This window comes from Eptatretus burgeri, chromosome 2 (genome assembly GCF_056783735.1).
Source record: "Eptatretus burgeri isolate ZD-2024b chromosome 2, Ebu_testis_v1, whole genome shotgun sequence".
NCBI classification, from domain to species: Eukaryota; Metazoa; Chordata; class Myxini; order Myxiniformes; family Myxinidae; genus Eptatretus; species Eptatretus burgeri.
The window spans coordinates 71,439,429-71,466,868 of NC_140962.1; the positions used below are offsets into that span (position 1 = coordinate 71,439,429).

General features: G+C 41.3%; 1 protein-coding gene and 1 long non-coding RNA gene across 4 annotated transcripts in view; one reads left to right on the forward strand and one right to left on the reverse strand.

Annotated features, from left to right (window-relative positions):
- The window catches only part of LOC147032281 (uncharacterized), a 96,514-nt gene that overhangs the window by 26,827 nt on the left and 42,247 nt on the right, over positions 1-27,440 (forward strand). Inside the window, exons 6-12 of one of the 2 annotated variants that reach the window (XM_085869737.1) lie at positions 10,284-10,359; positions 11,041-11,124; positions 17,334-17,385; positions 17,745-18,119; positions 24,642-24,739; positions 24,892-25,105; positions 27,117-27,364. In XM_085869737.1, coding sequence (XP_085725863.1) covers positions 10,284-10,359; positions 11,041-11,124; positions 17,334-17,385; positions 17,745-18,119; positions 24,642-24,739; positions 24,892-25,105; positions 27,117-27,364 — 1,147 coding nt within the window. The remainder of the gene's footprint in view (positions 1-10,283; positions 10,360-11,040; positions 11,125-17,333; positions 17,386-17,744; positions 18,120-24,641; positions 24,740-24,891; positions 25,106-27,116; positions 27,365-27,440) is intronic. The other variant, XM_085869738.1, reaches the window with a different exon arrangement.
- LOC147032282 (uncharacterized) overlaps positions 1-27,440 on the reverse strand; it is a 76,464-nt gene that overhangs the window by 21,563 nt on the left and 27,461 nt on the right. The gene's annotated exons all lie outside the window — the stretch shown is intronic.

Sequence of the window (27,440 nt, forward strand, 5' to 3'; positions counted from 1 at the left end):
TGAGCCATTTCTGAGGGGGAAATGGTGACACACACAAACAGCTCTCTTCTAGTGTCGATCAGAATGATATAAAACGGGCTCATGATTGTGTCAAATAATAGAACAACTTTTCAATAGAAACACAAATTATAGAAAAACTTTTCAATTAATAAAACGGCTAATTGTTTAATTATGACAAATTAAAAATATCTATTCCTTTCTGTTTCACTCTGTATGTAGAAATTAAATAAATCTGATGACAATGGACCTTTGACAGTTTGACCTTTTGACCTCAACAACAATAGGCTTCTAGTTTGTGACTACCAGTACCAGGTGGTTAAGTTTTGTGAAGATCGGAATAAAATTGTGACCTGTGGGCGATTGACAGACTGAGAAGCAAACAGAACAAGCCGGTAAGCGGCAATGGGTCGCCGAGCATGGAAACTATAAGATATAGAGCAAAATGGATGTCATATAGCGGAAAGGGAATCAATCACCTTCAGATGATGCATATCAAATCTCATCCAGTTCCATCTACTGATAACTACTCGGTATCCATTTGAATGAAAAGTACCGAAAATGCGGTTTGAAATCGCAAATCCCCAAAGTTTGAGGAGGTGCTGTGGGTGAACAAAGATCTAAATCGAAAATCCGGCTTGATCGTTTGTGCACAATGTATTCCAGACGATTAATGTGAATTTTCATGACCATCCGACCATAACCAAAGGAGGAGTAGCATTTGGCGCGAAGGCACCTCCAGCTCTCGCATATTATCGATTTTTGCACTAATTGACCTTTGACCCCTGACCTAAGCGAAATCAGTCAATATGTCATGAGGCAAAGTTGTAGTACTCATTGAGTACCATGAACCTGCAAAGTCATTCGTATTGATGCACTCACCTGGTCGCTTGGGGGCCTTCAATTTTTGCGCATACCCTAATTGTAGGGGGCGCTGTGGGTAAAGTATTCCATATATCACAAACACCGGAATATATATATGATAGAGCATCACCTGTAGATCATTCCTGCCAAATTTCATAACCCAACGTGGGATAATGGCTTTCGGAATTGATTTCACGTGAACGGTACCGATTTTGAAGGTTTTTTCGGTTGTTGCTAGGGAACCAAAGCGTCCCGAGCAACTGTTGTGGATTTTTAAAACCCACCTTGTTGTAATCGTTGAAGGATTCTACCTGGCCGATTGTGGAATCCTATTTGACTTCAGACAGAGTTTAACGTTTGTCCGATTTGGTTATAAAATCCTGCATAAAACCGATGTCCACACAAGTCCTTCCTTGAGTGCCAATTTATTTTCTAATTATACACCATACACTTCTCGCCCTCGTACAATGAACTTAAGAATCCCCATTAATTGCAATATTTTTTTAATCTTCTATTTCATTTATTCTTACTTTAGTTAACAGTTAGACCAACCCGATTCAATTCACTTCCACATTACATCAGAGAGTTCTATTCTAACATGGCACTTGGTCAGTTCCAAGGAGCACAAGCCACTGAGATTCTAATACTTTCTCAGGAACTTGCACTGAAACAATTTTACATTTCAAAGCATTTTATACTTTCATGAGAGAGTGGTGGGGGCTATTCAACCCAGACTGCAGACGTGTCCTTTAGAGTAGAAGCCACTTCGTACATTTCGAGGTAAAGGTTCGTTGTTATCAGCTCGGTCACTCTGCTCCAGAACAACACATTTCTTATCATTTAGGGAAAAAGTCTCTTGGCCAGAAAGGACAGCCAATTCAACTTGTAGCATAAAAGTTACATTTCTAAAACTCCATTTGTTACAATTTAGAATACATTAATATAAATTTTTCCCCCACACAACCATCACAATTTCCAAAGCACTAGGTCATAAGATGTACCTCCCACCCGAGTTTGGTCAAAATCGGCCCACGTTTACTACCAATTATGCTGATGACAAACGAACAAACATCCAAACAAACAGACAATAACTGACAATAAGGGACACCTATTTCGGCGACCCAATAACAGACCAGACCAAACAATACACTTTTTACTTGTGAATCTTCAATTTCGCAAGTAACAAACACATATGTTTCAACACATTACCCTCACATCTATGATTACTGTAGTTTTCATTATATGAGTGACCACAAAAAACAGTACCAACCAACATTACTCCAACTAGTGCGTGCCCGTACGTGTGGCCATACGTGCGTGGCCGTATGTACAAAAAAAAAACCTTTCAAACCGCGTGCCAGAAACAACAACCACACAGGCCGTTCCTTCGCTCTCGTGTGCCCTTACGTGCGTGGTCGTACGTGCAAAAAAAAAAAAAAAATCATAAAAAATTAAAAAAAAATTTCAAACTGCGTGCCATAAACAACAACCATACAGGCCGTTCCTTCGCTCTCGCGTGCCCGTACGTGCGTGGCCGTACGTGCGTTGCCGTACGTGCAAAAAAGAAAAACCTTCAAACTGCGTGCCAGAAACAACAAACACACAGGCCGTTCCTTCGCTCTCGCGTGCCCGTAATGTGCATGGCCGTACGTGCAAAAAAAACTTTCAAACAACCTCACAGGCCGTTGCTTCGCTCTTGTAAACAACGACTGGATTGGGGCATTGTGTTTATCTATAAATGCGCATAAGAAATCGATAAATTATTCGAATACAGTAAGTCATCACTATCCGGAAGTCCGTATGTTGTAACCCGTAATGGGGAATGCGGCTGAGGATCTCTTCCCCAACGGCCACGCCTACGCAGCAACGTGTCCTGTCATTGGTTTGGTAAATAAATGGCCATAACTTGGGAACCACTTGTCTGATTTATATCAAACCTTGAAAAGGCACATACTCAGGGCCCCAGCAATATACATGGCAAGTTTCAATTAGATCGGACCAGTGGTTGTCGAGAAACAGCGGTCACAGACACACAGAGATTGCTGGAATTATAGATAGATGACCTCCTCCATACTAGAGTGTAGAAGCATATGTATGAAACTCTAATACCGTGGGCACTGAATGATAATTTTTTGCACCATGGATTTTATTGCAGACAGATGCATTGAGAATCAGAAAAATCATGGTGCCAATTTTTGTTTTGCATTTTGGTGGCTTTTAATGTGACCCATTAAAATACCATTCTCACTGTTTCAGTTGCAACTACCAGTTTCAAATATTGTTATAAAGCAAAGTATGCAGCATATCAAATTATAGGTCGACATTTGTAACACAAATATAATATATATATATATATATATATATATATATATATATATATATATATATATATATATATATATATATATATATATATATATATATATATATATATATATACTTACTGATTTTTATTGTCCACAGGTATCTATGCCAATTTCCCGAGCAAAAACAACCATAATGGAGCATATATGCAGATGCAAATGTTCTTATTTAATAGTCAATCAATTAGAGAAATGTACCATTTATGCTTTATCATATGTTTAGTGGTTCACAGAAAGTATATCTGTTCTATGGTATACACTTAAGTAGTCAACTGTAATGAATAGGTCAAAATATTTGTTGAAACAAAAACTATCAAGTTCATAGTAATGCAGTGTCAGATAAGTCATCTTCATCCATGCTGTCCTCATGATCATTTCCTCTGAGTCTGTCATTGGTGTTTTCACATTTGTCAACGTTCGCATCACAAGCACATAACTCAGTGCAGGCCAAAGAATCCTTCTTGCAAGAGCAAGATCCACTGGCACATCGGCTCTTGCCACAGCTTACGTTGGATGTGGGCTTATGTTGACTGTTGATACTACATGGAAGGAGTTGTGGTTCTGTTCTGTTGGTGCCAGACTAGAAAGGGATCACTCAGTACACGGTTGCTCTATGGCGATTGCGTTTTGGGTGTTGGTTTCGTTTGTGTCATGGAACTGGAAAACGGCAGTGGCAGTGGCAGGTAATGTCCCCTTTCCATCTTGTGTATCTTCGGCGAAATCGACGTTGTCGATTGCAAAGAAGAGGAATCTTCCCTTCACAAGCGTTTCAGGATTATACAGACCATTGTTCTGTGCAGCACGCTTCAGCACTGCATGAGCAAGTTGCGTCTCTATGCGAAGGACATGCTCATAGTTGATGGAATACCCGAACTTATGAAGCATGTTCACCTCGGTCTTACTCCGAGTGGCTTGATGAACTTTCAGACCAATTCCAACTACTAGTGGATTCTCATTGTGACGTCGAAAGCCTGCTTTCTCATGCTTTGGCACATAGGACACCTGACAATCAGACTTGTATGCAAACATTATAGTCTGTGCTATGTTCCGTGTTACTAGTTGAATGCTATGCTCTCTTTGTGTTAACTCAAGTGTTAATATTGGCCCTATTAGGATCCAGCGGATGAATGCCTCCAGCGATTTGGGAACTTGATTTTCATCTAACAGGGAACCTTGAAATTTCCACGGCTGCTTTAGAGCTTCAGCGATGTCCCTTCTTATTACCTTGGCACTTTCGAAGACTGCTTTCATGTTGCTGCGTGCATCGTCAGCTGCCTCGTCCAGGTTGTCAATTGCGGCTCTTTTTTGTTCTAGACGTGTATATCCGATCTGGTTCATTCATATGCGTAGAGCGGAAGAACTCAACATCATCAATATTTTCTACAAGCTTACGCTTCAAACTTCTCCTTGATATATGCGTATCATTTGAACCATTGACTCTGAGGACATTTTGATAAGCTGCTTCTACCTCACCCATGTCCAGGATAGATCCTGATTTCAGCAGGCTGCTCAAGTAGAAGAATTCGATGTCTGCTGAAACCTTGCTTATTATTGCTTCGTCGTCTGCTCTCTCCTGCTGTGCCTGAGTTCGCTGAACGTGCTTCACCCAACAATACAGATGGTATTTGATATCAATCGCATGGGCATCATTTGGATCGATTGCAGCACTCAGATTTACTTTCCACTGCTGATTATTTTCTGTACTCAACAGCCTTTCGGAGCTGTTCCCCGGTGTTGAACTCACTGATCTGGTGGAGTGCTCCTTTCTCTGAAGATCCATTACAGAAGAAGCAGTTGTTTTATTGTATTGTTTGGCACCAGATCGCATATAACGTTCTGTTAACGATGGGTTCTCATGTGGTGGTGGTTGTGTTTTGAGGTTCGTCCTTTCTGGTCGTCCAACTTTCGTTGGTTTCGGTACTTCGCCTGCTTCCAGTGCAGCTTCACATCTGTTTTTCAGCCGCTCAATATGGATTTTGTGCATTGCAATTTTATAGCATTCTCGATGCCATGTGACACCTTTCTGTGATAGTTCATTTGCTGTCACATCACCAAGCTCTTCTTGGATGGATATGTACTTATTATCCCCATAGAGCGACTGGGTATTCACACTCTGGATAAACAGCTGATATTATTCTGGTGTTGGGTGTTTTACAAGTTTTCCAGATGCTTTGCAAATGCAGCATATATTCAAATCTGCCAAAGATGTCATGCAACTTGATGCTTTTGTGCTGGAACTGGAAGGACTTGGGGATGATTCATCCATAACGATAACTTCAGAGCAGTTTATTTCAATGTCCACTCGACATAAGTTCCTTCACCCACAAAGCTTGGAGGTTAATCTACAACTTCATCTACGACATCAGTATTTTAGTCTGGACCCTAGACCACTTCTGCTATTATCATAGCTGACCTAAAAGGCAAAAAAAATTAACATACATTGTATGTAGAATTGTAGCATGTCATAATGTTTAGAAAAATCAATTATCTTGGGGACATTGCAGTAATTAATTTAATATAGGCTGCACAGCATCTGAAATTAACAAAAATTCAGATAAATCACTATGGTTATGTTCAATGTCATTATTGATATTATTATCATATCCTAGGCTGAATTCTGCTCAGTTTGATATATGACATGCCCAGGTTTAAACCAGAAACAAAAAAGTTGGTAAATTGTTATCATTGAAAAAAGTGCGATTCAGGGGTAGTTCACGTATCGGCTTGAAAATAGTATTTGAAATGCTCAAAAAAATTGGCACCATGATTTTTCTGACTCGCAGAATCCATAAGAATGAAAAAATATATGGTGTCGAAAATTATCATCTGGTGCCCACAGAATTACATAGGCCTCTACACTGCTAATGAAGTCCTCTTACTCTTTGCAGGTGCACAAAGTGGAGTTCATGTCGAGACAGCAGATTTCGATTTACCCAAGATAACCCCACTTTTTTCAATGTGTTGTGGACAACTGAAGAATAATCGTTTTCAGTCAAAATCTACCTGTGAACGAAATCCTTCAAGAAGACTCAAAACTGAGTTCAGGGTTAGATGACAACGTCTAGCGAGGAAGGACATAATCCACAGGTCATATCAAAGAAACAATTACTGACAAAATCTGTTCATTCGTTGCAGCCGAATGTGTCAGAGTAATAAACATATCCCCCCCGCCCCCCCCCCCGTCAAATCCAAGTGTGCTGCAGCCTTGAGGTCAACACCAACAGGATGTGCGGCAATCTCAACCAAATCGATGACATTATGGAACGTTTCAGATGGTTCTGAAACGTTCAGATGCTTCAGTGATCCTGCATCATGTGTACCAAAGAAGGTATCATTTTAAATAACGAGAGTGAAGTCGAAGGGGCGCCATCACAAATTTCCATGCTTCCCACCTAAAGTGAAGTTGGAAAATGGTAAAAAGTTCCACCAAGAATGACCCAATATCAAATTTTGGGATAAATTAATTTTTTTCCTGTTTTGATCCCTGTGACCCGAAGAACCCACCACTGGGGTATGAACTGGGGATCAAATCCCAAAAAATCATTAAATATTTCATGTTTTTTTAATTATTATTATGTTTAAAAATACTTTTGCAGAGATTTTTACCCTCGCCGGAGGAGAGGGTATTGCATTTGTGTCCATTTGTTTGTCCTCACAGAACTATCGTTTTCATCAATGATCTGTTTCTGGTTTTCATCAATGATCTCTCTGACTCTGAAAATCCTCTTTATCTCTTTGCTGATGACTCCACCCTCTGCCCTACCATCTGTCATCCCTCAGACCGGCAAGCAGCAGCTTCTTCGCTCACTGCAGATCTGGATAAAATCACAAACTGGTCCAACACGTGGAACATGTCTTTCAATCCGGACAAATCTCACACTCTCACTATGTCTCTGGGAAAGGACCGTTTAGAACCCCCCCCCCCATCCACTTTCTCCACAATCCTCTGGAAGAAGTCCTTTCTTTCAAGCTTCTGGGTCTCACTATCTGCCGTGACCTTTCCTGGCAAAGCCACATTTCCAACCTCGCCTCCAAAGCCAGTTGCCGACTGGGAATCCTCTGTCGTGCAAAGTCCTTCCTCGGCCCACCTGAGCTCCTGACTACAAACAAAGCTTTCGTCCACATCCTGATGGAGTACTGCTCTCCTCTCCGGGCTGGTGCTCCTGCCTCCCACCTTTCTCAGCTTCACGCTGTGGAAACCAAGGCATTTCGGATCATTGGCATCTCCCACAATGAGGCTGAGTCTTTGGGCCTCTCACTCTCTCAACACAGGCAGGTTGGTGATATTTCTGTCTTCTACCGTCTCCTCTCCAATCTCCCCCCCGCCCCCCACTGCTGTGTCTGCGATTTGTACCCACCATATATCTGCATGGTGCTCAAGGTCTGCCAAAAACCCCCTTCTGGTAAAACTACCAACATCACGAATCACTGCTCACCTTTAGTCTTTCATTCCTCATTTTTCCTGCCTTTGGAATAAACTCCCTCACTCTATTCAATCCCATTCTTCCCTCCAGGCCTTCAAAACAGCTGTTCACCACCACCTCTTATCGTCCCCCATCCAAATCCTAGATATTTTCTACCCCCGTTCATCCACCCCAAGCCCACCTCCTTCAAATTCCCTGCTTTCCTTCCTGAAAGTCTCTGTAATGTTCATCTTGTATACCCCATGTTCCCCACCCCATCCCACTCCCTTCCACAGATCTCCTAATGTCTCTGTTCCCCACTGTTTTGTCCTTCCCACTCCTGCCCCTCTTGTCTCCTGCCCCCTTGCTGTGTGTTGTGTGTTAACTCCCATGTGAGCCTTGACATGGTATACAAAAAAACAAAAAAAACTTTGGACCTCTGTATCTCTGAAACGGCACCAAGGTAAAAAAAAAATTGAAACTTGCCACATAGCATATACTCCTCATTGGGAATAAGTGGGATATTTTATAATGTCAAAGGTGCCTTTGTTGTGACATCATAATTGCATATGTAGAACACCAAATCTCAGCAGTATGAAAAATTTTGAGGGTCATCTATGGATAAAATGGTCCACAGAAAAAATTTTGATGACGTCATCGGTCACGTGATTCGGCAGAGATATATATATATATATATATATATATATATATATATATATATATATATATATATATATGTATATATATACATATACATATACATATCACATGTGCTTTTATAAGCATGTCCAAGTAAAAGCGACACTGATTGGTTCTGCGGCCGTGACCTCAATCAGATTCCGAACGCCCTTTGGTTGATTCCGTCACCGCTATCTTGGCTCTGATTGGCTGGAGCAGAGTTGCCCGAAATCATGTACCATTCGTGTCATTACCTCCAACCATTGTCAGAGAAATCCCTGTAATCTCTCTGTGTTGCAATAGATAAAGAGAATGTACAAATTCCTTTTGTCGACACAGTGTCGGGTCCATGGAATGGATGATGGTTGCTTCTAACATACATAAATGCATTGTAGTTCGACCTCGGCTTAAAATCTTGAACATGTCCATGGCAGCCATGGCAGAAGTGAAACATCACAATTATAATCAAGGAGTGATGGGGAATGTATGTTTTTGATCTCATCTTGATCGGATGCATGGTGTGGTAGACTGAATTATTTAATTTTTAGAATCTGGGGTTTTTGGGGGTGGGGAGGGGGGGGCGGGTATTTGAATTTTTTTTTTTTTGAAAAGGGCTCACTCTGATGTAACTGTTGCCACCTTCAGTGGGCTGAGGTAATAACCAATTGGCAATTACTTTTAAAAACAGCCATGAGGACAAAGAGAAACACAATTGCTTGCAGCACGGTGCTCGGGTGCTGAGGATTAAAAGTTAAAACGTACTGTACTTCCTGATACATCTTGACGTCATATGTTCCACTGTTCCAGGTGTGCAGCAAAGCTTTTCAACTCACCCGGAGTCTAGTTCTCGGGAGCCTTTGGGATGGCGCTTCGTCCGTCAGTCTGTCTGTCCGTCCACAAACACATGCCACTTGACCACAACCTTCATCACTTGTGATGTCCCAAAGTTTGTTCACTGCATTAAGTAAAATATCCATACATATTAACTTTCTTTTCCGTTACTTACTTTGTGGATCATCCACGCCTACCAATGGGTTCCCTGGTTTTCTCATCCAGCCGCTACCAGTTGAGCGCCCAGGGGTATTGCCCCTATTTTAAAATCATGTACAGTATTTAAAGATTGTAAATACCTTTTTTCGATTTGTTGGTCATGTACTGTTTCTTTTTTATTTTTATTATTATTTATTTGTTTGTTTATTTCATTTTCCCCTCGTACCGCTTTTTTCGGTATATCAATATGAAAAATTATATCAGGATATCGATATATCGCTGGACCCTAGCATGGGGATAATGAAGGTTTATTAAATTGTAATGGAACTGTTTTTTTTGTGGTACTGTGTAACAAAAATAATTGGCCTAATATGGAATTCTTTGTCCAACTTCCTGGAGTTTTTATTTTTTGCGATAACGTCCACTTTTCAAGTTATTCTCTCCAGTGGTACAAGAGTGCATGGGTAGGTATGATAATTTACCCACTTTTTGATGATAATTTCCCACTTTAACATGGAAGTAAATACCTAATTTGGAGGTTGCCATGATCCCAACTTGGTGGAATGTCTCCATGCACACCCAGAGTACAACCACCACTTTTCAACTTATTTTGTCCAGCAGTTTAGGAGTGCTGTACATACAAGTCAAACAAAGTAACAAACACAAGCTAAATAAAAAATAGTATGATTCTTGCAAAACAGCTTTTATTTGCTATTTGATTCTCTCTTTACCTCCTTTACTAGAAATACCTGACTTATTGACCACATTATTTATGCTGAGATGTCAGAAAAAGTTATGCAAGTGCAAAGGTCTGAGCACAAGGAAATGGTTTGATGTCACAGGATAGCAAATTATTTGGTGTGCAAATAAGTTGCTTGCAGTCCAAAGCATCTCTTTATGCTTGGTCTCCGCCTCATTGTGTATGTGCTCTGCATTTTGTTGGTTAAACCTGTCTTGCTAAGGACTGCCTCTGTGCTTGGACTCTCAGGTTTGAATACGATGAAAAGTCGACCTACTACACTTCGGAGCACCAAGGTGATCGCAAGATGCTTGCAACTCTGCAGGTATATAGCATCTTTTTCACACTCTCCAAGGATCATGGAAGAGCTTGTACATATTAAATGAGGACAAGAACATGGGGAGATATCAGTGTACATTTACAGAATTGCATGGACATTGCAAGGCAATAAAAAAAAAAATCAACACAATCATGGGGATGAGATTCTTGTATCCCCCCAGCCATATGCTCAGGTGGGTACACAAAATGCCTGGACTGCACTTGTGAATCCAAACCTCTGAACTTTGCATTTTCTTATTGCACAAATTTCCCCCACCCTCACCCCACACACCCAATGCTTCATGCTACAGCTTATAAAGGCATGTCTACCACCCTATAGTCAAGTCACTGTAACACAAGAAAATAGTTTGATGTTGCACAAAATGGTTCATGTTAAACAAATCCAAGTGCTATATACAGGTAGTGGATAAAAATAGAAACACCTGGATACATGAGGGACACCAAGCAATGGCTTCCACACAGGTGTGGCCCATGTGTTGAGCAAATCACATCCTAGTATGCTTTGGGTCATGTATAAAAATTTTGCACAGGCCTGGTTGCCAATAATTATGGCTCGCATGGTTGCAAGAGCAAACCACCCAATGCCCCCATCCGCAGAGCACGTGTGGTCTCCCAATGGTTTGATGAGCATGACACTGATGTTATCCATATGTCATGGCCTTCTCAGTTACCAGATCTGAACCCAATCAAGCATTTCTGGGGATATTCTGGAACGACGTCTGAGACAGCGTTTTCCACCTCCATAAAACAGGTGTGAGTTGATTGACTTTCTCATGGAAGAATGGTGCTGCATCCCTCCTACAGAATTCCAGATAATGGTGGAATCTATGCCATGGAGCATAAAGGCTGTACTGGCCGCACATAGTGGCCCAACGCCCTATTAAGTGACTTCATTTTGGTGTTTCCATTTCATCAACAACACCAGAAGGGCACTTGGTAGAGAGTATTCCTCCACCAGGCTGATTAGTTTACGTTTTGTATCCCACTAATAGGCCAGATCTGGATTTGGACCTGAACTAAAATTTAATCTGCTTGTTCTTGTCACCTAACCGACTCATCCACCAAGTTTCGACCGAATCTGTCCACAACTTTTTAAGATATGCCAAATATCATTTTAGCCCTCTCAGTCAATGGTGAAAAATCACTTAAAAATATCCTCGGATTTGGATCTTCACCAAAATCTAATCATTTCGTCTTTGTCACATACCCAAGGTCTCCCAAATATCGTCCAAATCTGTCCAACTTTTTGAGACAGTTTTGTTCACAAACAGACAGACAGGGGTGAAAACAAAACTTCCATACACCTTTAGTAGCGGAGGTAATAATACAACTCGATATCTGCGATATAACCTTGACCTTCAACATTTTGAGAAAGTGTGTAAATTAAGAAAATACGTCCACATCTCAAATCTATCTATAAAACTCAAGGTCATCAAAATTTGAGGAAAATTCTTCAAGTTACGATCAAAAAGGTGTTGTTTGTTAATTAGGTCACAATCTGAAAAAAAGTAGGTCAAGCACGGATGCAATATCAGGTGCACAACATCAGAGAAGGTCCACAATGATGATGCAAGGACATATTGGAAGGCGAAGCTGTCTTTAATATCCCATATTGGCAAAATTGAGCGATGACAAATTTTTTTTGTTTGTTTTTTCATTTTCCAGACTGCCATTCCAGACACCCTGACCTTTAACCTGGAGGGGTATGATGAAAATTAAGTGTAAATGCACCTTGCTTTAGGCTATCTAGAGAGGGCAATTAAGTTTTAATTGGACAAACCTTAGTCGAGTTGTGGTGAAACGTCTATAATTGGATCATGACCTTCAAAATTAGGTCAAGGTAAGAAAAGTAAACCCTACATACTTTTTTTTTTGCAAGCCTACATGCAAGCGATTTTACTTAGGAGGCGGACATGTTGATCCTCAAAGATTATAACGCACACGGGAGGGTGGGGCGCGACACTGGCAGAGCAACAGAGGCACAGATGGATGCACAGGGGGGTTTATACTCTAACCCCATGACAAATACATGGACACAGCAAGTTAAAATAAACATGGGATTTCATGAAAATAGACAAATATTTATAAGGGATAATATTTCAGATTTAATAATAATCGTGAGAAAAATTAAACCGAAAGTCGAGGCGCCTCTACACACAGACTTAAATACAGACAAGGGGAAACAAAATAAAAGAAAATCCTCCCTTTCTTCTGGCACTTGGCTTGGTCCACAGATGATCTTTGTACTTTGTAGAACTTGGATTCGAGGCACTTCGTCCTGCACATGTAGACGCGCACAAAAAAATGGCGTCAGTGGCTCTCTCGCAGTGGGAAAAACTTGCGTCAGGCAATTCGTAAGCGGTATTCAACACCAAGGCTCAGAGACCCCGTGCGACTTCTTTCTGTGTTGATCATCCTCACCGACTCGCTGCTTTTTTAGAATGGCGCCATCCCCTTTGTTGACATACATTAGACTTCAGGGTTCGTCTCTCACGACCTAACCAAGAACCAATGGCCAGCTTCTTGCTCAGTACATGAGTTAATTCGCCTCAGCAAAAATACGAGAATCGTGCCATCTTCTTCATGCGTCGAAGGAAAGCCAGCCGTAAAGCCCTGTTCTTACAGGCCATCTCCTCGCCCTGTTCTCTCCCAACCGCGCGCGTCCCTTACACCGAACTGAAACAACAACCTCCTCGCTTCGCTATCTCTCCTGACATCATATCGAATGACCATTCCACCTCCGGGGCGTGGCTTGCTCGCATGAAACCCGGGAAGGCGGGGCCTCTGCCTGTTCGGCATGCCTAGCTCGCTTGTAAATGTAAAAACGTAGGAATAGGTCACAGAGGCAATCACATACTGGGTGAACTTATCCTTAACCTCTATCTAATTAACACTGCACAACCCCCCCGTATGGTGACACGTAACACTTAAGATCACAATTTCCCTACTTAATTACATTGAGATGTCTCCTACACATCCATGGACCAAACAACTCTATTCATTCCTAACTTTCATCAGAAATTCCTTCATCTACCCCCATAACCGTAACAATACTTTCTATTCTTATTGATGCAAAATTTCATTTCAAAAGTCACAGCCGGCTCCAAGATACAGCTCGGATGTTGGCAGAAAAGAAAAGGAAAAAAAACCCCGAAATGGTGTTCCATACTGCACGTGTAGACGTGCCCTTGGGTCTAAAAGGGTCTAAAACTCTAAGGTACCATTAAAAATTGGAGGCAGTAATTGTAGAAACAAACCCAACAACAGGTATAAGCCTTCCCCTATCCCATCGGGGGAGGCCTAATTATATGATGAGAAAATCTAATCTATGAGAGCCATTTGTCTGTCCGTGTGTCGCCATTTTTCTCAGAGATGGCTGAACGGATCTTCGTCAAACTTTCAGAGGTTCATCAGTGAGTACCGTTCCATTATTGTAAATGTTTATGTTTGCTGTTCAATTGGTGCAGCGAACTTCCTTGACATTCTCCACCATCTGGCAAGCATTCCAGTCCAGGTTTTCTGGAAGTACAATTTGAAGACAAAGTCAATTTTACAACTGTAGAAGATCCTTTAAAGAAATTCAGATTATGGAGTTGGAAAATGTTTGTAAACCAGGTATTTGCATACAGTTGTTGGCAAATCTGCTATCGCCATCACAGGGGGACCATATTTAAGAGCTCTTTGCCTTTACACTGTTTCACTTAATGGTATACTCTTGAAGTGATATTTTTCTGTCATAGTATGATGACTACATTTTGCCTGAACAAAGTGGCTGAATTTGGTTACATAGGCACAGCCTATGGGGAAGACATTTTGCTTTTGGTGACATTTTCCATAAATTTGATATTCCACAACTTGTCCAGTCTACCATTCAAGTTGCAATCTATGTTCTGGACTCCCTGACTACACTAGCGTGGTTTCAAAAGTACTGACTGGTCTTTAACTTCTTCAGGGGAAGCCCCTTGCCAATTCCAAGGAGACACGATCACACTATCCAACTGCGGGTGGAAATAAGATGCAACTACTGATGTCTGCCCATAGGATTTTGCCTCTCCATTGTAAATAGGATGTGATTTGACTTGGGGTTTTACATTGTGCACTTAAAGGTCAGTGTCTCCACCGATGATTCATGACACGGTTGGCTCGCTGCAGCTTCCGAAATTGTATAGACCTGGTCTCTGGCATGGTATCTCTCTTTCTGGAATGGCAGATTGAAATTGCCAGTTTGTTTTGCTTCAATTGAGCAGCACAATGTCAACCATCTCCATACGTAACGAACAGAGAACTTGGCCTGCTTTCACTGATGACACCTTGCTATTAGCAGGTGAAATAAAAAACACACTGAGCAGGAAATAAATTAATAATAGTCGCAGGGGCGTTCAAAAAGTTCTGAAGATGAGATACTTCGCAATAGTCCAAGAAATGACAAAGTTTTTATTAATATTTAAGTAGATATGTAATTTTAGTAAGTTTTAGGTTGTCCTATTTAGTGTTTCCATCTGAACTTATGGCTCATGATGCTCATAAACCAGGTTCAAATCTCATTTGTCAAAGCTGTGTTTGTATTTTGTTCTTGTAATTCATGTAAAGGTTGACAGGATGGCCTGGAGCAGGGGTTCCCGAACTTGGGTCACGAGGGCCTTCTTATCTGATTGGTCACGGATGACGAGACTCCGCTTGATCCTACAGCAATATACCATATTCAAACATTGGCAGCTCACCAACTTCTCACAAATCCCGGTTCTTTGGGGGGGGGGGTTCATAGGCATATTTTGGATGCTCACATTGAAAGCGTTTTCTCTGTCAATTTTTAGGTCAGCCCATAAAACCGTTTGATGTCCTCAGATCTGTCTGTCTGTCTCCGTCCGTCTGTCAACAATTTTTATTTTTCCATCTCCTCCCCGACGTCTCAGCCGATTGAGTTCTAACCGAACACGATGATAATACTAGTTGCTCTCTATAGATCATCTGAGCCCTTTTTCGCATTTTCGCCTTGGGGTCAAGGTTACAGGGTCATCAAGTGCAAAATGACGGATTGGTCGAATGGCCTATAAGGAAGCATCGGACGGCTATAATGCATAATGGGTTTCATCGGGATTATTAAGATTTAATTCGACCAACTAGTTTCTTGTTACCTCTGTCGTCTGGCCATGTTTATTGGACAACACGAGGTCCGCTGACTTAAACACGGCTTTGCGCGGTTATTTTACGTTCAATTTAAATTCTGTTTCCACTTTTCATAGTCGCTAAGGTTGATTAACACTCAGTTGTATCAAGTTTTCTGAAACTTGAATGTTTATATCCTCGGTCTGTGTGGAATCCATTGCAGCGAGGGGTCGCTTCCATGGGCTTCCATCCGTTTCCATGCCATATAACGAGGCTGTCTTGAGTTTAGTTGATTTCTGTTTTCACTTTTGGGACCCTCTGGTGTAGCTACACGTTTAATGAAGATAATTTTCGTGCAAATCCTCTCAGAAACACACTTTTCATGAGGAAAATATATTCAATTCAAATAACCATGAGACCCTGGAAGGGACACCACATGGTTTCCGTTCACTGCTTCACCTCGTAACCTGTCCTCCTGAGGGACTGCTTATTCATAGCGTCTGTGAGATTAATGTTTATATTTTGGATGGTTTGGGGATGTGCTCTACAAGTATCTGAAATAATTCCGGTGAAAAACGGACGTTTTAACATTTTGTTAGGGCATTTCATCCGACGATGAGCTGGCTGGTCACGTGGCTCCACGCAGACGTGCAGGCAGCTAGTGATTGAGCTTCTCTATGGTCCGTGGGTCCTTTTTAGTTGGAGTCCAGCTCTGTCCTGGATACAGCCATTAAATGCACACACTTGGAGTATTTATTTCACGACCATAAATACGGATTTGAAAATTGTATAATGTTGGGAATGATTCCAAGAATATGGAGATTTTTGCTTTGAGCGGCCTCACGTGTTTATTTTAAATTCAATTTGAATTCTGTTTTCACTTTCCGTAGTTGCTAAGGTTTATTAACACTCGGTTGCATCAAGTTTTGTACCCGAGCTGACCGTCAAACCTGCTCGGGTGTATTATTATGGTAGGTACCGATACTACCATTTGGGTCTTGGGGCGAATGTGATAGTTCAAATTTTGGGTCATAGACAGAAACGTTTGGGAGCCTATGACTTGGAGGCATGCACACTCATCTCTAAGCTGTCTTGCCTGGGATCAAAATCGTGCCCAGGTTTAAACTGTCATCCCGGTGTTTCACAGGCAGAGAGATCCATCAGTTTGTGTGCCGTCCCTTGGATTGACGTTAAACTGGGTGTCCCGTCTGCTGCTATCGGTTGGTGGAAGTTCAATATTCCACGGTGTCCTTTGCGAAGAGTAGGCGAACTATCGCTGGCACCATGGCCGAGTTCCAAATTCCTGTCCTAACTATTTCTGGTAGAGGGATGGCAAACCGCCCAGCATGACCATCGGCCAAGAAACTGCTTTGGCAGAACCAACGTTCTGTAAAAGAGTCTTGTACATCAGTCAGTCAATTCATGTAAAACTACTCATATTTACTGTTGTCTTTGGCCTGCATGTGATTTGTGTCGAAGCTCCTCCATGAGCCTTGCATTGATGTATGTAAAAAAAAAAAAAAAAAAAATTAATTGGCTTTCACAAGAGAATGTTCATCACTTATTTTTACACCAGTAAACTACACTGAGTGGTGCCAAGCATGAATTGCAAGTTTATCTTTTATAAACATACACGTTCCACGAGTTGAATCACAATTGAATGATGTGTGATCGACGTATTCAGGTGGAAATGTCTCACTTTGGCCTCAAAGCTGTAAATGGTGGTACTGTGTGCTTTCATCCAGAGAAAATGTAAATCCAAACTTTGGGAATTATTATCTTTTGATCTGGTGAAGTGCCTTGTTTGGAGAAAGGTAAAGCACAGTCTCGATGAAGTGTTGTTATCTTGTTCAGGATCGGATCTTGAAGATTTCTGCGCTGAAGGCATTTGATGAAAAGATGAAAGGTGAGTGTCCATCTTCTGTCGTTGAGTTGGGGATGATGTTGAAAGTTTTTGCTCAGTCAGCCACAATGGTGAATGGCACGAGCTGCTGAATTTTCTTCCATGTTTGGGAATAATGATCACAATGTAGCAGTAAAAGCAGCATCCGCATTAAGAGTTGAAAACTTCACTTGAATTACAACTTTTGTGTTAAACCATGATGGAACTTTACAGCACCAGTTTTGCAAGTTTTATATCTTGAAAAAGCATTCACAATATAGTATAATGTTAAAAAATATATTTGAAGGGAGCAATATTGTTTTGTATGCTTGAGCTGATGAGGAAAACAGCACTTGTACTGAAGTCTGTATTTGATCTTACAGGAGATTTGAAACCCAATGAAGAGGTTTGTGGGCCAGAGGATCCATCTTCGGGTTCCTTCTTCAGGGAGTTGTATACTGAGCTGAGGCAGCAGGTCTTGGTTAGCCGTCCACCAGACATCACGCAAAACGAGACAACTGTTTCGAAGGAGAACCGGCCGATTTGTGAGGTCTGCCCTTCTGGCCCGCCAAGTGGGCGCCACTACTCCACCCATTGGAATCAGCCGAATGAGCATGATGCACCAGTTCATCAGGCATCGCCAAAAACGCAGGTCCAATCGGGAAATGATGTGAACCTAAATTCGGAAGTTGCTGTTTTCGCCAATGTCAAGGAATGTGGTGATGCTTCTGGGACAACCGATGGTGTTAATTCGATGGGTAGGTGTTGTGGATTTTTATGTTGCCCGTGATGCTGATGAATCGTTTTTGTATGACGGTGGTTCATATTCGACCTGGAATGATGTCTTCACTGAAATATCAATGAGAGAATCACCACTGATGTTTGCTTCTCAACTGATGGGATAAATAATTTGTTCAATCAAGATAACATGCTCAACTCACTTGTTTGTTGCATAGTTGATCAAGGTAGCAAGTATTGTAGTATGCGGTTTGTTCTGTACATACTTTCACATCCATCTTAAAATGATCTGAATCAAGTTCGATACCGAAGTCTTTGACAGGCAATTGTCACCATACTGTGCCACCACTCGTCTAAATTTTAACATACGTTGTTTTCATTGACCAGAAATTTAATTATTCAATGTTGCCTTGCTTCCTGTGATCTTGATTTCAGCACAAGCTCGAAAGAAGTAAACATGATTACTGGGGCAGTCCGTGCTATAATGTGAACATTTTCTCTCACGTACAGAGATGTTCTGCCCAAACTAGTTGAATTAGTGCCTCAATATGAGGCTTGAGGCCTAGGCACCTGAAGTTTACTTGATATTTCCCATGTCTTTTTATTATTATTGTTATTATTATTATTATTATTATTATTATTATTATTATTAGTTGCAATGGCAGGAAATTAAGAATCCTCCCCCCCCCCTCCCCGAATATGACTTTAGCATAAATATATGATCCAAAATACATGGAGCTGAGAGACTTTAACTCGTCATCGACATCCACAACCATCTTTGACGGTGTTGTGGAATGTCCGCCGAGGCTCACACTTTTTTTTTTCCTTCCTCTCTCACTTTTTTACCATCACTTGCTTTTAAATTATTTTCTCCACAACTGCTTGAGCAAGTCACATTAACCTTTCAATATAGGAGCACCTACCCTTGGAGATTTATTTATTTATTTATTTTAATAACGTTGCATGGCGATTGGATGTAAAAGGGCGGCTGGCATTCCAAAAAGTCTTTTTTTGTCGGCATGGGTTGCAGGGTGTTTCATGTATCAGGAATAAACTGCCCTGACCTCGCTCGACTTCGCTTGACCGAATAAATAAATCGCTCAAACCCTTTTATCTTCGGACACAATTCCGGAAGGAGCCCCAAAGAAGACGTCAACATGATATACCAAACACACTAAACTGAAAACGCACCCTATACTTAGCCTTGTCTAAGGCCACAAGCAGGAGGGGAAGCATAAGGATGGAGGGAAAGCGGAGGAAAATATAATGGCAGGAAAGGTGAAAAATTGGGATGGAATGAGGGAAGGAGTGAGACTACCAGGTAAAGAACCACTGTGCCTTGTACAATACCTGACCCAATGCTGTCTGTGCCCTCCTCATGTGGCGTCCCAGCTCATGCAGTGTGTGTGAGCCATCTTGGGACTCCTTGTTCCTCTCTGGGTTCTCTGCGAGTTGTTCTCTACTGGCACTCTATGTGTGGCATCCTGTGCCAGCCGTCCCCTGTACCCTCCAAGCCACTCCGCACAAGCTGAGCGTGCCTCCTGCACTGTGCAAAACTCCCCCCCCCACTTTCCCCATGTGATGTCCAGCCCTTTTTGATATCAGGTCATGGACGAAGAGGAAGAATATTTGCCCTTTTTATACACATCGACATCTTGCACCCTAGTACGTCACATAAATGTCATACTGAACATAATATACTCCCCCGTAAAACCCCCCACCCCCATTACAATAACTTCCAGAGAGCGAGAGTGCAGTACAGCACTGTGTGCAGGATAAATGCAACACCATACTAATTCCCTCCCCCACCCACCATCTTGCTTCATTATTTTGGTGACAGTAGCTGTATTTTGGCAAGAAGTAAATGTTTGCACTCAAATTGGCAAGCTCGAATAATGTTACTAAACTAGAGAGTTCATAGCAGTGTTGAAACCAATGAAGAGGTTTGTGGGCCAGAGGATCCATCTTCGGGTTCCTTCTTCGGGGAGCTGTATACTGAGCTGAGGCAGCAGGTCTTAATTAGCCGTCCACTAGACATCATGCAAAACGAGACAATTGTTTTGAAGGAGAACCGGCTTCTGGCTCCTGAGTGTTCCCCACGCAATGTTCAAGTATGTACTTAAATTTAAATAAAACCATGATTTTAACGATCGTTGAAAAAAATTCTGGAAGTTTAGCGCTGTTGAAGCAGTCTTGTACACCACCCTTATTATACACCCTCCTTGTAGAACATGTCCAAGTACTGCGAAACTGGGGGTTCTTGGAAGTATTTAGAAGGTAATTTGTGTTCAACAGTGTTCAAGTATATAATTCAATTTAAATAAAATAAATATTGTAAAGGTCGTATAAATAAATTTATTCTGGAATTTACCGCCGTTTACCCAGTGTCTATTCCATCACCCTATCGAACAGATACATTAGTTATTTGTGCCTGTTGTTTGTGTCCTTTATAACAGTAAGTTTCCTGTTTGGAATGATTTTCAATTTGTTTGACTGCCAGGCAGGCAGACAGAGTGAAAATATTGTCTCACTCCTCTCTATGCATGTGCGATCGGGACAAATTCAGACAAAGTACTGTTAAACGGCAGGTTTGTTTACAGATTTGTGTTCAAAATCTAACACTCAATTTAAATAAATTGTTCCTCGATCATAAACTTAAGGCCCAGTCACACCTTGACGTTTTAGCCAACGTATGCCGATTTTTGAATTTTTTTTCTAAAACGCTGGCACACGTTGAATACGTTATGGGTAAGTTTTGATAACATTGAGAGCACGCTGAAAAACACTGCCATACGTCGTTGTGCATTGGCTTTAAACGTTGTACTTTTTGGTTGTCCTCAAATTTTTTCATGCTTGAAATTTCACGACGTATGCCGGCGTATGACTCACACATTCCGCTACGCTGGCCACAAGTTGTATGCACGGTCTGCGATCGTTGACAGACGTCAACACATGCTACTTGTAAGTTAATCATAAGTTGAGACACGCCGAGGTAATGTTTAGCGTACCCGAAAGTTATTTCTAACCTATGATTAACGTGTTGTTGGCACGTTACGCGATCGTTGCCACACATCGACAGACGTTACTTTTAAGTTACTCATAGGCTGAAAGACATCGGTATAATGGATCGTCCTTGCGTCAGCGTCCACGGCCACGGCCAGGACACTTATTTGCAGCATTCTTCAAACTTTTCTTCGGCATGACAAGGATGTTCACACTTCGATGTCGAGCTTGGCGATGATTCCAATTGTCCATCGGCAGCGTCTATTTAAAATAGTCGAGTTTGAGTGTTTTAACACGTTCAGAAGAAACGCTTCAAATTTCAAAACCCCAGCGTCAAAAAACAAAGGCGAGTGACAGCAATTTAAATCGTTCATTGTAAACAATGAAAATAGCTGAGTGGTACCGTTTAAAAGTCGTTGAGTGTAAAAAAAAATCCAATGTTGAGCGCAAGCGTCTACTTTCAATAGTGGAGATGCAGCCTTTTAAATCGTTGAGTGGCAGCCTATGAATAGCAAACCCTACGTCACCGGCAAAGATAAACTGCCGCACGATATGGATAAGTTAGGCTATCGTTGGGCATAGTTTGTGAACGCCGGCTTCAAGATAATTATTCGTTGGTATATCGTATCTATAAGTAATCAAAACGCTCTATGCACATTATTAGTTCATTGTGCATTTGTCCAACCCGTTATGAATAGACCTAAATCGTAAAAACAAGCTATAGCTCATTGTTGAAAAAGCCCCATAAAAAAATTAGCCGCGAAAAACTTCGAACAATGGTGAAAAGATGTCTCCTACCCGTGGACACGCGGACGCAAGGACGATCCATCATAACCCACACCCTCCCCCTCACACTCACCTACTAGTGCCAACATGAACAAACTACTACTAATACTAATACTAATACTAATACTGATACTGTTACTGCTGACATGGACATCGACTCAAAAAGGACTTGAAAACACTGTTGGGTTCCCCTTTTATGAGCAGCATTTTTATATACCAATTCCCAAAACCGCTGGGAACACGTCTTTATATGGCAGTTGTAAGCTAGAAACACGTTCATTTATTTTTTTTTGTCGACCGGAAGACGTCATTGGAATACGTCTACATACGTCGATGTGTGTTGGGACTACGTAAAGAATTGGTTCAAAGCACGTCAAACATAAGTTAGAAATAAGTTTCGCGTAAAAAAGACATTACCGCGATGTGTTTCGACTTATGAGTAGCTTATAAGTAGCCTTTGTGGACGTGTGTAAACGTCCACATATCGTGTGTAAAACTTATCCCCATCGCATGCGGAACGTGTGTCATACGCCGAGTACGTCCAAAAATTTTGAACATGTTTAAAATTTCTTGACGTACTCTACTTACTACGACGTATGATAGCGTACTTTAGCGTTCTACTCACGTATACCAAACTTACTCATACCGTATTTGACGTGCCCCAACGTTTTAGACACATTTTTCTTAGGTCGGCATACGCTGGCAAGATCGCCAAGGTGTGACCGCGATGTTGACACTTCCATTTCTATGGCAGTTATGATTCGAATCGTTGTGCGTCAGCCTTTTAATAGGCTACATCACGACATCGTCGGCGATGCGTGCAACGCGCTATGCCTAAGTTGGACTATCGTTGGGCATCGGTTGTGTAGGCCGACAACAGGTTCAGCATTCGTTGGTATAAGTTATCTATAACACAACGAAACGTTCTGTGTCCGTTACCAATGTGTTATACATAAGACCAAGTCGCTATGAATACGTCCGAATCTTTAAAAAAAAAAAAAACATCAAAAGTTCAACGTAAGCCAGCGTTTTACATACATTTTAATATGTTGCCATCGCTGGCTAAAACGTCAAGGTGTGACCGGGCCTTTAGGCTTGCAGACAGACAGACGGACGGATGGACGTGAACAAATTGCTTAACCTCGCCTTTCGCTCTCGCTTCGCGTGTGCAGGATAATATGGCAGAGGAGAGGCCAGACTCTAATTGGTTCACGAGCGCCAGCCAGAGTGACCACTATTTTCGTTATGTCTGTCTGTCTGTCTGTGTGTCTGTCTGTCTGTCCAGAGCATAACTCCGTGGACTTTGATCCGATCTTGATGAAACTTGGTTATGTGTTCAATATCAATGTCTAGTGTTTTCCTGGATGAAGGTGTGCTACGCCCATTGTGGGCGGAGCCACTCCCAAAAAATAGCCATTTTTAGGGGGTTGTCGGATTTAAAATCTATCTTCTCCTAGGGAATTGACTGAATGGAATGGGTTCTTCGGTATTTGAATAGCAAAATGAATTATCTAAAACTTGTCATCTGATTTTTCATTTTCGTCACAAGGTCAAAAACCTAGAAAATTGTGAATTTTGACATAAAAATCATACGACCGCCCAAACTTTGAGAGCTAGGCTGATAATATTTTTTATGCATAATCTTGAGGTCATTCCCCACCTTAAGTCTTGAAACCATTTTGCTCTATCTCGAACACCTTGCCCGTGGCGCCCCCTTCAAATTTGTTTTTACGCCGATTTCATCAAAGTATGGATAATCCGAGGAGTGCGAAATGCCATATAGCCTATATGACGTTATATTGTTCCTGGAATGTTTCAGAGGAAGTTTTGCACCAAAGGTCATAATCCTTGACCTTTGACCTTTAAAGGCCACAAAGTTCAAAGTTGTGGGAATCGAACTGGGTTTTTGACCTTCTTCGACAAACTAACTCCAATAAGCTATAGCACGTATCCTGTTTCCTTATTTTAATGTCCACAACATTGTTTTGTGACCTTTAAAGGTTATGCAAAGGTAAATTTTGAACGTTGTTGAACGAAACCGGGTTTTCGACATTTTGCAGCTAATAACCTGTCACTCGTACCACATCATGTTGGTCATTTTTATAACTTGGTCAAAATTATCACATTGTCTCATCCTTGACTTCTGAAACAATCTACATCCTCAAATACCGCTCGTGAACCATTGTAGTCTTCAGACTTGTTTTTTTTTTAACCATTCCTTGGTACTGGCCCATTTTACGCTTCCTTTGCAAACAGAAACGTGGTGAGATCTTTAAAGTCGACACTGATTAAAATTGATGTCCATCGTCGTCATGAGTTGCTGAAAGCTCTGAGTCAACTCCTGCCAGTTTGATTGAGTACATTAGAGTAACATCGACAAATGGACAGTTTTTAATTCTTATATGCTATATAGTGGAAGCAATAATTCCAACTGAATGTGTTTTTTTTTAATACTGATTTGGTGAGAATGATCGACACATGATCCTATTTGAATCATTGAATTAATATTGGTCGGAATTCAAATTCTCGAGAATCCCGTCATGGTTAGCGACACGACAAAGGCAAATCCATGTTTTTAAAAAAAAAAACATTTTATCTGCTTACATTACGCTGCCATTTAAACGCAACTTCCAGGTCAAATAATGGCTTTAACATTAGTTATTATTAATCACAGCAGAGTGACTGGTGAAAGATGCTTTTTGTTGCACCATGATCATAATCTTTCTCTTTTTTTTTTTGTTTGTTCGTAAAAGGCTCTCTGAAGACCTTGAGATTCAAACAAAGGTCACCTGTGGGTCTGCGTGGTATACACAAGAATGACCATGCCAAACAACACCAAGTCAGCCTTGGGGTAAAGAGCAGCTTTTGAGTATTTTGTATTCAGTGGTGACCATGTCTGGGTGACGATCCTCATGTTTTGATAGCCATTTAAATACCCTCTTTAATTTTTTGCTTTGAGCACGTGCAATCTCTCATGATGTTTCTAATCTTCATTTCCTGCAGGAGCCAAATATCTCGACACCCTCGCCATCCCGATGTACCCCGGATCTGCGCCGTAACCTTTTCAAGCGCCGCAGCTCACAGAAACTGCCAGGCATGGGATCGGTTGCTCGGGGAAGGATTGTAACTCAAGAGCCAGAAGCTGACGATTCAGCTGTCTCGTTGCCTGCAACTGAAGGAGTAATTCCAACGGCAAATGTTAATGGAAAAAGTTCAGGTCTGTAGGGTTTGGGATCAAAATACCAGACATTTTATTTTTGTTTCTTTCATTGATGGGGGGAAGGGGTCCTCATAAAAATACAAAAAGTTGATGCCATGACTATATGTCGGGATTGTTTTGAACCGGTTTTATACAATTTTTATAGTTAGAACTCAAGTGTAGAACTCGTCCTTACGTTCCAGCAGATCGTAAAATAAATTGTGCATTTTATGTTAAAAGCATGAAATTTGACACAGATGACCACTGCACTATGTTGATCATAATCAGATGTGGAGTCACTTTCAAACCACCCAGCGATGGAATATACTGGGGGTTAAAGCCCTCACTTCCTAACATGTTGGGATGCTTTTATTGAGGTTTATAGGTCATACTGGTTTTTGAAAAGAGCATTCTAAATTCACTTTTCTATATACTATATGCATACTATTGATCAAGCAAATTGTGCAGTACCTCCTCCTTATGTGATCATGTGACACTTCTATAAGGCATTTATTTATTACATGTACACACAGGGTAGGGAATTGTAAATGCCAGCATTGAGAAAAGGAATAAGAAGGGAAGATGATAGTCTTGTGTCCTGTTATTACAATGTAAATGCTCATGTGATTTTGGACACGAGAGGACGCTCATGAGGGGATGGAAAAGGCAGCGTGGAGAGGGAAATGGCAGATTGAATAAAGGCTGTTATCTCACTCCTGTGTTCCAGCTAATTGGCTGTGTAAGCGACACAACATATAGCAATGGAGGTATCTCTTTCTTATGTATGCATTGGTAAGGAGTAAATTGTGGAAAAAAGATAATGTAGGATGGTAGGAGAAACAGGAGGTGAGCGGGGTTTGTGAGAGAAGGGAAGGAACATTGGGATGATATCAGAGTATGGGGATATCATATTAGGGAAGGAGCAGAGAAAGGAAAGAAGTGAAGAAAATTTTCTGCCATGTTGGCATGCAAAATATATACATGACTCCAAAAGTGAAGGAAAACAGAGTAGCAGAATGTCAAAGTGGAGACAGAGGGGACGGGAATACTGGACGGGATATGTATGAGATGCATCATTGAGCAGGACGGGGTTCAGGGGGTTCCCCATGTAAACACCCTTCAAAATAATTTTACTGGGTGCTGACGTCATTGCCATCCAGATCAGGAAATATAGCATTAAACTTTTCAGGAAACAACATCTTTATAAAATGAAAAAACATGTCCGGATGGATCCCCCCCCCCCCAAAACAACTGGACAAGGTAGGAATAACATCACGATACAACAACACAATCCTTTTATGGATTGCCATCACAACATCTTTTAACATTTTTCCGTCTCAGTCCCACAACACATAAAATACACCATAACAGCAAGCCACACAACACATCTACAACAGCCTCTAACATCAACATCTTCATACAATTACTATTGCAAACAATAACAAAAATAAACGATGCTGTGATGGCAATCCGTGAAAGGATTGTGGTGCCATTTCTTCCTTGTCATTCCTTCCTACTCTGGTTGTTTTTTGGGGATTCCATCCCTTCATGTTTTTTTTTTTTTCCTGACATATCTCGTTTGAGTATGATATGATATTCTTGAATTGATCTTTAAAAAAATATTTTATTGTACCACCAATCTCCCAGTATGTCAACATATAGATAAAAGGAGAAAGTGTTTGGGGAAACTCGGAGGGTTGGTCAAAGGGATGGTGGGGAGGGGAAACGAGGTTGATCTTGGATGAGTCTTGTGAATGCAGTGGGTCAAAATTTAATATTTTGTGTGTGCAATATGTAGAGGACCCCTTTTGTGTTTTCTCTCACACTGACTGTCCACAACAAATATTTTTTACTCGATGATAACATTGTGGAGCGATGGTAATTGAAATTGTCATTTCAATTCTTTCACCAATGCTTTTTATCTGATGTGTTTCATCGACAGACTTATGAGACTTTCCAAACTTCTTGAGTCACCACACTTTTTTTCCTCCCATATCCCAAGACTTCATCCTAATCTTGTATTCCAAAGGTTCTGGAAAGAAGCGCAAGTCGCGAAAATCAAGTCCTGCTTCTATCCTTCATCCAATAAAGAAAAAGCGTGTGACATTTGGGGCCAGCCTCAGCCCAGAATTGTTTGACATGAGGCTGCCGCCTCACTCCCCGATCCACCGTGGATCATCACCTGCCTCTTCACCTCATCACCACCGTGCTGTTTTACTTCCTGGCAGGGTCCATCGTGGCCTGCTCAAATTTCCTACTTTGGCCGAACCTTTCACGGTAGGTTGATTTAATATTTTGAGGATGGAGTTTTAAATACTGCACTTTTTGTGACTTTACAATTTATACCATGTTT